Source organism: Tupaia chinensis, unplaced genomic scaffold (genome assembly GCF_000334495.1).
Source record: "Tupaia chinensis unplaced genomic scaffold, TupChi_1.0 Scaffold139733_1, whole genome shotgun sequence".
NCBI lineage: Eukaryota > Metazoa > Chordata > Mammalia > Scandentia > Tupaiidae > Tupaia > Tupaia belangeri.
The window spans coordinates 1,770,262-1,781,469 of record NW_006199613.1 but is presented as its reverse complement, the minus strand read 5'-3'; the positions used below and the strand labels follow the sequence as shown (position 1 = coordinate 1,781,469).

The following is an 11,208-nucleotide window of genomic DNA, read 5'->3' as shown; positions in this document are numbered from 1 at the left end:
TCCTTGCCACTGGCTTGCCTGGAAAGGAGATTTTTCACAGGTTAGAAGAGAAGAACAGGTGGGGGTCTTCATAAAGTTCATGGGACATGTGTATTGTAAAGAGAATGTGCACGGATTTCAGAAAACTTTTTGCATCAAAATAAACTTGAACTTTAATTTTATTTTTCTAGGAACATTTTTTTAAAAAGAATCATTTAAATTTATTTATTCATTAATTTATTTTAATTTGACCAGAGATAGACACAGAGAAAGAGAGAGGGAAAGCGAGAAAGCAAGCTCCCAGGTCCAGGACTCGAACCATGGTCGGCCATATGGGAGGGGAGTGTCCAGCGCCTTAACTGCCACACCACCTGCTGGCCCCAGAACTTTGTCTTTTTTAAAAAGTACTTATTGTATGGGTAGGCAGGTGGCATGGTTGTTAAGGGTGCTGTACTCTCCCACATGACTGACCACGGTTTAAGACCTGGATCTGGTGGCTTGCTTTCTCAGTTTCCTTCTCTCTCTCTCATTCTGTCCCTCTCTGGTCAGATGAAAAACAAATAAATAAAGTTAAATGAAAGAATTCTTTAAAGAAGCTTTTTATTGTATTCTGATTTTATGTATTATTATTACTATTTAGTTTGCTATAGAACATGTACACACACCAGAGAGACATACAGAGAGACATGCAGAGAGAGAGAGAAAGTGAGAAAGCAAGTTTCCAGATCCAGGACTCAAACACTGGTCAGCCGTGTGGGAATCCAGCACCTTAACCAGCACACCACCTGGCCCTTCTAGGAACTTTTTCAAGTCCCCTTGTCTATGCTGAAATTGGAAAAGACTTTACCAGAGTTATCTTAGGCAAATTTTGCAAATTCTTTGAGCCCAGACCTCTTTTTTTTAATGAAATGAAGAGAATAAGTGACTTAAAACAGCTTCCCATAATGTTTTGAGTTATTTTACTTAATTTTGTCTATTATTATTCTTTTTAAAATTGGCTATAGGGCATGTGCACTCACCAGAGGGAGAGAGAGACAGAGAGAAAGCTGCTAATCTGAGACTTGAACTGTGATAGATCGTGTGAAACAAAGGAAAAGCACCCTCTAGAGGGTCTCATCACTCTGTGGCCCCCTCTCCCAGCCCTCAGACAGAGTACAGAGCACCCACGCTCATTCCAAGCATGTTTTCTTTAAAAAAAAAAAAAAAAAGGATTATTTTATTTAACTTTATTATTATTATTTTTTGATTTGACCACGGAGAGAGAGAGGATAGTGAAAAAATGAGCCACCAGGTCCAGGACTCGAACCACAGTTGGCCACATGGCAGGCCGTCTGGTGCTCCCAACAACCACATCACTTGCTAGGTCCTCCAGCTGTGTTTTCAAGTGGAGGCGGGATCCAAACCCACCGCAAACCTTGCGTTGCTACCGCGTTATAGCACTGGGCCCCCGTCAGGGCTAAGCTGTGATCCACCCCCAGCCTCACCAGCCTGGCCCACGGGCACATGTATGCCCGTGTCCTTGGGGGACCCCCAAGAGTCTGTCCATGCATCATCTTCACAGAGCTCTGAGCCCTGCACCCTTCCTTCCAATGAAGTTCTGGCTTTTCATTTTGGATTTGATATTAAAAACAGTATTGAGTGCATGTTAACTGCCAATGTTTTTCTTTTGGAAACAATATTTTTTGTTCATGTGCATTAATTTTAAACTACTTCAGGCATTTGAAAAATTTATGATATATCTTTACTTTTTCAGTGTAAAGTCCTGTTTTCATATTATGGATATTTGTAAGCCCCACCCAAATTCATGTGACACAAATAATCACAATAAAACTTCGCTGTTAAGACCAGTTGCTTCAAGCGGTACTGCTACTCTGACGGCAAATTTTACCAAAATTGGGACATTGCGAAGTCAGGTAAGAATGTATAGCAGTTGGTAACTTATCCTGTTTGTAGGACAGTGCTATGAGGTCACACTGGCTGTTCCTCAAACTCATATTTTTCCTTTCCTCTTTCGTTCTCTCAGTATCTTTCACCTGCTCTTTTATGCCACAACTCTACTAAAAGTAGGGACCAGTAGAGTCGGCTTTCAAATTTTACTGTGGCCAGCTTGTTTTTGTTCATTTGCTGGGTCCATTTTCCAGTGTTGAGAAATGGATTTGCTGTCTGTGTTCGGGGTGTGCGTGTCTGTGCATGACTGCGTCACATAACATGTGCACGCTCGTTCCAGGCATTGGCCACGTCCGCCCGGGCGGTCGTGCACCACGGGATCCCTCTGCAGGCAGGAGCTGCACAGTTTGGCTGTGGTGACGCTTTCCAGCAGACGCTGATCATCTGTCCCCCAGCTATTCACGGTATGTTTGCATTTAAGTTCTGTTTCTAATGTAGATGTGCACTGTTTTTAAACAAACAGAGACTTCTGTTCATTCAATGTGTTGCCTAGTTTTTGTTGTGTTTAGTGCCACGGTTAGGTGTAATTTGAGCTGTTCCGTAGCTCGTAGACTAGTGACGCTCGCCGTCTGACGGCAGCACCGTTGTGGTTGGAAGCAAAGTGGTCAGGTGGCAGCAGTGTCCCCTGCAGCGTCCCCGTGGCAGGGTGCCTTAATAGAGACGGGCTTGGAAAGCTGTAGTGGCCCACGCTCCGGTCACTGCTGCAGGTGTTCGGTTCCTCACCAGATCTGCCTGTCATTACCAAAAATTAAAGTGACTGCGAGCTCAGTTCTTTAAAGTTTTGGTCAAAGCAGTTGTATCCCAAAATGTTGCAGTCTTATTCCTGACCCATAGCTAGGTAAAAAATGAAATACAGGGGACCAGCAGTTAGTGTAATGGCTATGCCGCTGGACTCCCATGTAGCTGACTGTGCAGTTCGAGTCCTGGACCCGGTGGCTTAAACTTAGTGGGCGCATGTGCCTGTGTGCCCAGGATCCCGAGAAGAGAATGGAGGAGAAGGGATTGCGGCATGACCATCCCCCTGGGGGGTGATTTCTTGCTTTCTGTCTGTCTGTCTGTCTCTGTCTTTCTGGTGAGTGCACACACCCTGTTTTTAAACAAACAGAGACTTCTGTTCATTCAATGTGTTGCCTAGTTTTTGTTGTGTTTAGTGCCACGGTTAGGTGTAATTTGAGCTGTTCCGTAGCTCGTAGACTAGTGACGCTCGCCGTCTGACGGCAGCACCGTTGTGGTTGGAAGCAAAGTGGTCAGGTGGCAGCAGTGTCCCCTGCAGCGTCCCCGTGGCAGGGTGCCTTAATAGAGACGGGCTTGGAAAGCTGTAGTGGCCCACGCTCCGGTCACTGCTGCAGGTGTTCGGTTCCTCACCAGATCTGCCTGTCATTACCAAAAATTAAAGTGACTGCGAGCTCAGTTCTTTAAAGTTTTGGTCAAAGCAGTTGTATCCCAAAATGTTGCAGTCTTATTCCTGACCCATAGCTAGGTAAAAAATGAAATACAGGGGACCAGCAGTTAGTGTAATGGCTATGCCGCTGGACTCCCATGTAGCTGACTGTGCAGTTCGAGTCCTGGACCCGGTGGCTTAAACTTAGTGGGCGCATGTGCCTGTGTGCCCAGGATCCCGAGAAGAGAATGGAGGAGAAGGGATTGCGGCATGACCATCCCCCTGGGGGGTGATTTCTTGCTTTCTGTCTGTCTGTCTGTCTCTGTCTTTCTGGTGAGTGCACACACCCTATAGCAAAAATCTTTCAAAAAAAGAAAAAAAGAAATAAAGGTTGGTTTTTAGCTTGTCTCTTCTTTAGGTAAAAATAGCAAATTAACTGGTGGTGTAGAGGTCAGAATATCTTTGTAAGGCTATACATTCTCAAACTGAGAAATTTCTTTGGGTTGTTTTAGAGGGCCCTGGCAGCAGACCTTGTGACTGGGATAACCAGAATGAAATCTTTGCTAGGATCTTGGTCCCTGTGGATTTTACATCCACTACGTATTAAAGCATGAGGCTGACTGCAGGTGAAGGAAGCTCAGTAGGGAGGTCCTGTAGGGAGGACTCAGGACTCACGGTCACCTCCTGGTCTCCTACTCGCTGGGTGGGTTAGACAAGTCCGTTGGCCTGTCCCAGCCTTCTAGCCCACATCAGTGCATAGTGGCCATTTTTAACTGTGGTGTTTCTGGAGTCTAAAGATTATTTACATTTTTTATTTGATTTAAGGATTTGCACTAATTCTGAAACAATTTATTTTAATATTTTCACAATGCCTGACCAAGCACCAGAATATATTGTTCATTTTTTGGTTGTAAGACATGTGAAAGCAGGTCAGATCTTTAGCCGCTGCTGTTCTGCCTTGTAGCTTTACTTTCATCTTTCATACGTTGGGTTTTTGTGTAAGGTTCATTTCGAGAAAGGTTTGTAACGAAGTCTAAAACCTGACAGGTAGTTGACTCAGGGTGAAGCTGTGGGCCTGTGGTGGTGGTCGGAGTGCCTGTGGGCGTTGCCCATGGCTGGTCCCTGGGACTCACATGCCTGCCTCGTCCAAGGATTAGCGCTCCCAGAGGATGCCGTTCGCTTGTCTCTTCACTTTCCCCAGCTGTTTCTTCCACCCTAGCTTCAGCTAGTGTTGCCGTGTTGTGTTACCTACCTACCTGCACATCAATTCACACATCTACATATTGGATTATTGGAAAAGTCTTGATGCTTTTTTCATGGAAACACACAGAAAATATGTCATGACTTTCCTGACGACTCGATAGATTTTGACATTTTCCTTCAAAACACCTGCATGTACAAGACCTGCATGTTTACTTTTTTTTTTTAAGGGGTTTTTGCTATAGGGTGTGTGTGCTCGCCAGAAAGAGAGAGACAGAGAGATAGAAAGCAAGAAATCACCCCCCAGGGGGGATGGCCATGCCGCAATCCCTTCTCCATTCTCCTCTCGGGATCTTGGGCACACATGCACATGTGCCCGGTGTGAGTTTAAGCCACTGGGTTTGGGACTCAAACCGCAGTCGACTACATGAGAGTTCAGTGACATAGCCATTACGCTAACTGCTGGTCCCAACTACTGTTTACTTTTAAATCAGTTATCACTTAAGTGGGGTTTTGACAAATGTGTTTTTCACTTAGGTAAGTTTATACTCTTCAGGAACAAATAGATTTTTTGGTTCTTATTCTCCCTCATGTACCTAAATCAGTTTGAGTTCTTGAAAGAAAAATAAACCAGTCAATTTAATAGAGTAGAATTTTAATAGAGCAAATCTTAACATGACTTAAATCAGTCTGTTGTCCCTGGACTTCTGGACAACTCTGGCTACCCTGGTGGTCAACTCGACATTTAAGTCAGCGGTAGGAAAGTGTCATACAAAACACGTTAGTGAGGGAGTGGGGTGGAGAAACCACTGGTTATATCCCGAGGTTTGCATGAACACAGTTTAAAAGGCGGGTGCCTGTGATTGACTGAAGCCTAGCTGCTGTGATTGGCTATAACTTAGCAACCAGCTCAAAAAAACCCAGCCTAACTTGTAGTCATCGGAATCAAAGGGTGGGAGTACAGTGGCCATTTTAGGCCAAAACAGTTTAATGTAACAGAGGTCACATAGGGTTAAGTTCCATGAAGATTGAGAGTAGCCTTTTCCCCTGAGCCTCCCTTCTGTTTATAGCACAGATTTCAGAAACTCAGGAGACACAGTTCTTCACAGGGCTGAGCATGGTTCTTAAGATGTTTCAGTGAGGTTCTACACATCTCTATCTTTCTCTGTGGCTTGTAATTGATAAACAGTAACCCTTTTGTAAAAATGGTAGCATCTGTAGGAGTGGTTTGTAGTAAGGATAATTGAAAGAAAGGAATTAAATGGCGTCACTAAGCTGTTCAGTGTCAGCTCTGCCTGTTGGCGTCACTAAGCTGTTCAGTGTCAGCTCTGCCTTTGAATTAGACTCAGCAGTGAGACACAGATACTGGCTGGTTCATGTAGCAGGTGCGGTGAGGGGGAGGCCGAGCAGGCTCTGCAGACGTTGTTTCATCATTCTCAGCCCAGTTAGCGCTGGTCTGAGGAGTGAAAGCATCCCCTCTAGTCAGTCCTTGTCTACGTGGAGGAAGCCTCAGCCTTGGGCAGCTCTTGGGCAGTAATCAGCCATTATCGTTTGTATTTTACATTAAATTTACATCTTTCCCCTTCACTTAAAACTTTAGTGTTTGGTCCTTGTAGTTTATATGTTTTAGATATTAGAATTTTTAGGTATGGATGTATAGAAATGTAAGACTGTACTTATTTAAAAAAAAGTTTTTTAGTACAGAAGACTTAGCCAAGCATTTATTTTAACAAATCTGAATGTAAGTTGTATATATTAAGCAAGCAATTAAAATTACCTAGCAACTTTAAATGTTACTTATTTATCCCACATGGATGTAAATTGCTATTTTAGAGTTATATACATTTCAGCAAAATTCTCCTCTATTGAACTAAAATAATCTTAATAAGTTTTTGGTGCCCAGATCTCTGAGCATTCAAGCAAATCTAGCCAAAGATAAAGTATTAGCTAACCTTGTAACTGTATAAAAAATTGGGATTTTTAACCCACTGCCAAATTGGATGAAAAATTAGATACCATGAAGATAGAAGATATAGAAGATGTCTTTCCATATTTTGGCATTACATATGGAGAAAATTTAAGAGCAATGTGATTTTTATTCAGATTTGAGAATTCGCTCTCTCTTTTCATTCTTGTCAAAGTGAATTCTGCTTTTTGTCTTGAAGAGATTGTCTATTGCTGCAATAAACCTACACTACCTGGGTGTGCTTATATTCCATTTCTTGGAGAATTTGCTGATCAAGACATGCTTTTTGGAAGGGGTAAGAAGATCAGTTTTTAAAAAAAAAATCTGTAGATTTTTGTTAAGTTTAACCTGTACTTAGCTATTTAGGGGAGCACAGAGTGTAGGGTGTGCTGACAGTAAGAAACACGCCTGGGGGTGAACAGCACGTTAACGGCTGTGACATAACCATGGTAAGGTAGGGCCAGCAGGTACCATGATGGCTATGGCAGCTGCATCCCACATAGCCAACTGTGTGGTTCAAGTCCCAGACGCTGCAGCTCAAAAAACATGCTGAGAGTGTGTGCATGTGTGCCCAGATCCTGAAAGGAGGGAGAAATGGAGAAGAGGTCGTCGTGTGACTGTCCTCCATGGGGGTGTGCTTCCTTACTCTCCCTCTCCCTTCCTCTTCCTCTCTCTGTTCCTCTCTGAGCACACATGCCATCTGGCAAAAATTTTTAAATAATTTTTAAGGTTCTTTTTTAGTAGTAATAGAAAACAATTATATTTTTCTTTTACAACTGAATAGAAACATTCAGCATTACTTTTATTAAGAAATTAATTCTATTATATTTTGGGACCAGCAGATGGTATAATGGTTATATTGCTGGACTCCCACGTAGTCGACTCCGGCTCAAGTCCTGGACCTGGTGGCTTAAGTCACACCGAGCATGTGTGCATGCGTGCCCAAAATCCCAAGAGGAGAATGGAGGATAAGAGATTGCAGTGTGGCCATACCCCGCTGGGGTGTGATTTCTCACTTTTTGTCTCTCTCCGTATCTGGCAAGTGCATTGCACCTTATAGCAAAACTCTCTTTTAAATAAACCCACAAAACTATTATATGTAAATAATCTGTCAGTCCATATCGAAAGTAACAGCTCTAATAGAGTAGAATCCTGAGCTGGAGGGTTTACTCCAGTCAGTGTGCTCTCTGATCTTGAAGGGGTCCCTAAACACTTGTTAGAGTGGATGCGTGGGTGATACTGTAATACTTTGCAGAGTCGGAATTTACTACCACATGGCTTACTACCTGAGAGATGTTTCGCAATGTCAAAAACAGAAACGCGCACATGAGCAGTGTGGGCACTGCAGCCCTGACCCGAGTGGGTCAGCTCGCTGGCAGTGTGTCCGAGCGCTGCAGCGCTGCTCCACAGTGGGTCGGCTCGCTGGCAGCATGTCCGATACTGGCAGCGCAGCCCTGGAGACACTAAGCAGAGTAAGCCACAGCAGGCAGCGTGTAGTCGGGTCACCAGAGAGCAGGGCAGGTTCTTTAGGGTTTGATGTGCTTTTTCCTTTAGATGTTGAAATAGGAGTACCATTGAGAAATGTGAAAATCTTTGAGTTTTTGTCTATATGTAAACTTTCATGTCCATTTTGGTGACAAGAGTGTAAAATTCTATCATAATTTTAAAGCAGAAAATACTAAGCATAACTAAATGCAGGTGTGAAAAAGAGTGCCAGCATCTCCAGTCATTAGAAGGTTGAGCCAGGTTCACCTTGCCGTCTGTCACACAGGAGCAGAACTATTTAAAAAGAAAACAAAGCCATAACTGCAGACTTTAAAGGGAAATGTGAAGTTTCAAGAGGAGTAAATGGCTTAGTTAGGTAGTATACGTTTTAAAAGAGTGTAGTTTATGACAATTTTTACAGCAATGTACTACAGGGTAGTTAGGAAATACCTCACTTTCCTAATAGACCACTTCGGTAGTGCTTTGAAAAATACCTTTTAAGTTTATTCATTTTTCTTAATTTTATAAAGTTTATTTATTCTATGAGTGAGCAGGACAATTAATTGAAAATTAATCTTGAACATGAATTTTGCATGTACACTAAAGGATCACTCTGTTGAATACAAGAGAGAGAGACAGAGACTGAAGTACAGCCCTGACAGGGTTCAGACGCCACATGCCCCACCTAGCAGCAGCCACCCGGTCACGAGCAGGCATGGCCTTGTGCTCAGCACACTCGGGGCAGTTCTGGGGCACAAGCCGCACCTTCCCGTGGGGCCCACCTTGCAGAGTGTGGAGCCTGCTGCCGTGCTGCCTCCGACTTTCTATTTTTGTTTTGAGAGAGAGAGAAACAGGCGTCCTCATCAAGGCCTCTTCGGCAACCGTGCCCTCCCTCCCCAGCCCTCCAGCCGTTGGGGTCTTCGGCACAAGTGCACCCACGTTTCCAGTTGTCTCTGACCAGCCAGTGGCGTTCAGCCCTCCGGATCAGTACAGTACTGCCTGTGCAATGACTGGGCCAGGCAGGGAAGTGTTATGTAGGGATGAATAGAATAGAATCCCAATCAGAATTTAAGCAATTCGTTACATTTGAAGTAATTTTATGAGTCAGATCAATAGAAGACTTTTTTCTTTTATTTGATGACTATCCTATTTTACAGGTATCCCTGCAGTGCACAGTAAGCCTACCAGTTACTCAGTAAGGCTGGATAATACAGGTCCCCTTGTCACTCAGGCTGCCGCTGTGCAGCCACTGCAGCTCCGACCCGGCGTTCTCTCTCAGGTTGGTAACAACTCAGCATGTTGCATACGTGCCGTCCTTTTATATAGCAGGGGGCAAATCCCTTTGTAATATGTTAGCCTGTGCTGCTGGGAAATAACGAAATTGACTTGGGTGGGGATTTCATCCTTTTTGTAGCTTATTGACTTTTACGTTTATGATTGTTATTATTTACTATATTGGGTTGTCAGAAAAGTCATGGTATTTTGCCATGTTTTTCTGTGCAAAAATGCGTCTTGCCTTTCCAACAACCCCATGCTTTTGAGTTTAAGGTGTCGTAGAGACGACTCACTTGTGCCTTAGTAGCTCTGTTTTGTTTTGGCAGACATGGTCTGGTAGGACACAGCAGATGCTGGTACCTGCCTGGCAACAGGTGACGGCCGTGGCTCCTGCTGCAACCACACTCACTTCTGAGGGTGTGGTGGGCTCACAGAGGCTTGGAGACTGGGGGTGAGTTACAAACAGCAGTACTCGTTTGTGAACAGTTTGCAGAGTAGATCTTGACAAAGAAGGGATTTAATTTTTTGAACTCTCTCCCTAGGAAAATGATTTCACACAGCAATCATTACAACTCAGTAATACCGCAGCCTCTTCTAACCAATCAGATAACTTTATCAGCCCCTCAGCCAGTCAGCGTGGGCATTGCACATGTTGTCTGGCCTCAGCCTGCCACCACCAAGAAAAACAAAGTATGCCCGAACAGGTTGGTATCGGTACTTTAATTTTCCTGTGCATTTTGGAAATTATTTTTTAACATGAATTTTGCATGTACACTAAAGGGTCACTCTGTTGTATTCAAATGACCTCTTTAATAGCTTTGTTGCAAACACTAAGCCAGCTCCCTTCTCAATTTCTCAGAGGTATTTTGGTAAAACTAATGGAATGGGAGCCAGGAAGAGAGGAAATAAATGCTTTCAGTTGGTAAGATTGTCTTTATTGCCCTTTTGATTTATTACCTACCTCTAATGTAGCGATTGTAGACATTCAGATAACACATTTACCAAAAAATAATCATTTAAATGTATGCAAATGCAATCTACACAGATATTTGTAGAAATAATACTTTGTTTCACAAAAACTCATGATCCATACTGTGTTATATATGTTAACTTAGACAAGTGAAAGTTTGCATTGCTTAATTTAACAAGATTTCTTAGAAAAATGTCATGTATATGTTTTAATTATAGAAATTACAAATTGCTCTTTTGCTTACAGGAGTAGTTCATTGCAGAATACCAATATCCCACATTCAGCATTTGTTTCTCCCAAGACAATAAATGGGAAAGATGCTGATGAAGTGAGCTGCCTAGAAACACGGGACAGCCATGACTCCGGAGGAGAGGCGGAGACTTGCTGCAGAGCCTCAGCCCGCCAGCACTCTGGGTCATCGGTTTCAGACCGACAGCGGCAAGCCATTGTCATCGCCGACTCCCCGAGTCCTGCAGTGAGTGTGATCAGTATTAGCAGTGACACTGACGAGGACGAGACCACACAGAGACGCTCACTCGGAGAGTAAGTGACAGACCTGTCTCCTTTAAGAGTAGTGATGGCACTGTCTGGTGTGCTCCAGAGCAGCTTTCTGGGCTTGATGTTTGTCTTTCAATATCCGATGGAGGGAACTTCCTCAGCAGGACTGAGCACGATCACTACAGCATTTTACTCGTTTTTGTAAGCTTTGAATTATCCGTGTCAGTCACCTGTAACTTTCATGCTCTTAATTAAAGTCCCTAAAATGTGGCCACTCGGAGAGAATCAACTCGGGTTTGACCCAGGTTTCCCTTCCCTCTTTTTTTTTTTTTTTGAGAGGTTTTTTCTATAGGGCACGTGCGCTCGCCAGACAGACAGTGACAGAGAGACAGAAAGCAAGAAATCACCCCCCAGAGGGGATGATCACACCACAATCCCTTCTCCTCCATTCTCCTCTCAGGATCTTGGGCACGCACGCACATGTGCCCAGCGTGAGTTTTAAGTCAC

General features: G+C 43.7%; 1 protein-coding gene across 6 annotated transcripts in view; it reads left to right on the top strand.

The window, feature by feature from the left end:
• Positions 1-11,208, top strand: part of HIPK3 (homeodomain interacting protein kinase 3) — a 108,738-nt gene that overhangs the window by 87,129 nt on the left and 10,401 nt on the right. For 3 of the 6 annotated variants that reach the window (XM_014593083.2, XM_006162109.3, XM_006162110.3), the window contains exons 7-14: positions 1,733-1,892; positions 2,207-2,330; positions 6,673-6,768; positions 9,116-9,237; positions 9,560-9,684; positions 9,776-9,937; positions 10,093-10,155; positions 10,450-10,746. In XM_014593083.2, the coding sequence (XP_014448569.1) occupies positions 1,733-1,892; positions 2,207-2,330; positions 6,673-6,768; positions 9,116-9,237; positions 9,560-9,684; positions 9,776-9,937; positions 10,093-10,155; positions 10,450-10,746 (1,149 nt within the window). The remainder of the gene's footprint in view (positions 1-1,732; positions 1,893-2,206; positions 2,331-6,672; positions 6,769-9,115; positions 9,238-9,559; positions 9,685-9,775; positions 9,938-10,092; positions 10,156-10,449; positions 10,747-11,208) is intronic. The other 3 variants (XM_006162112.3, XM_006162111.3, XM_006162113.3) reach the window with 3 other exon arrangements.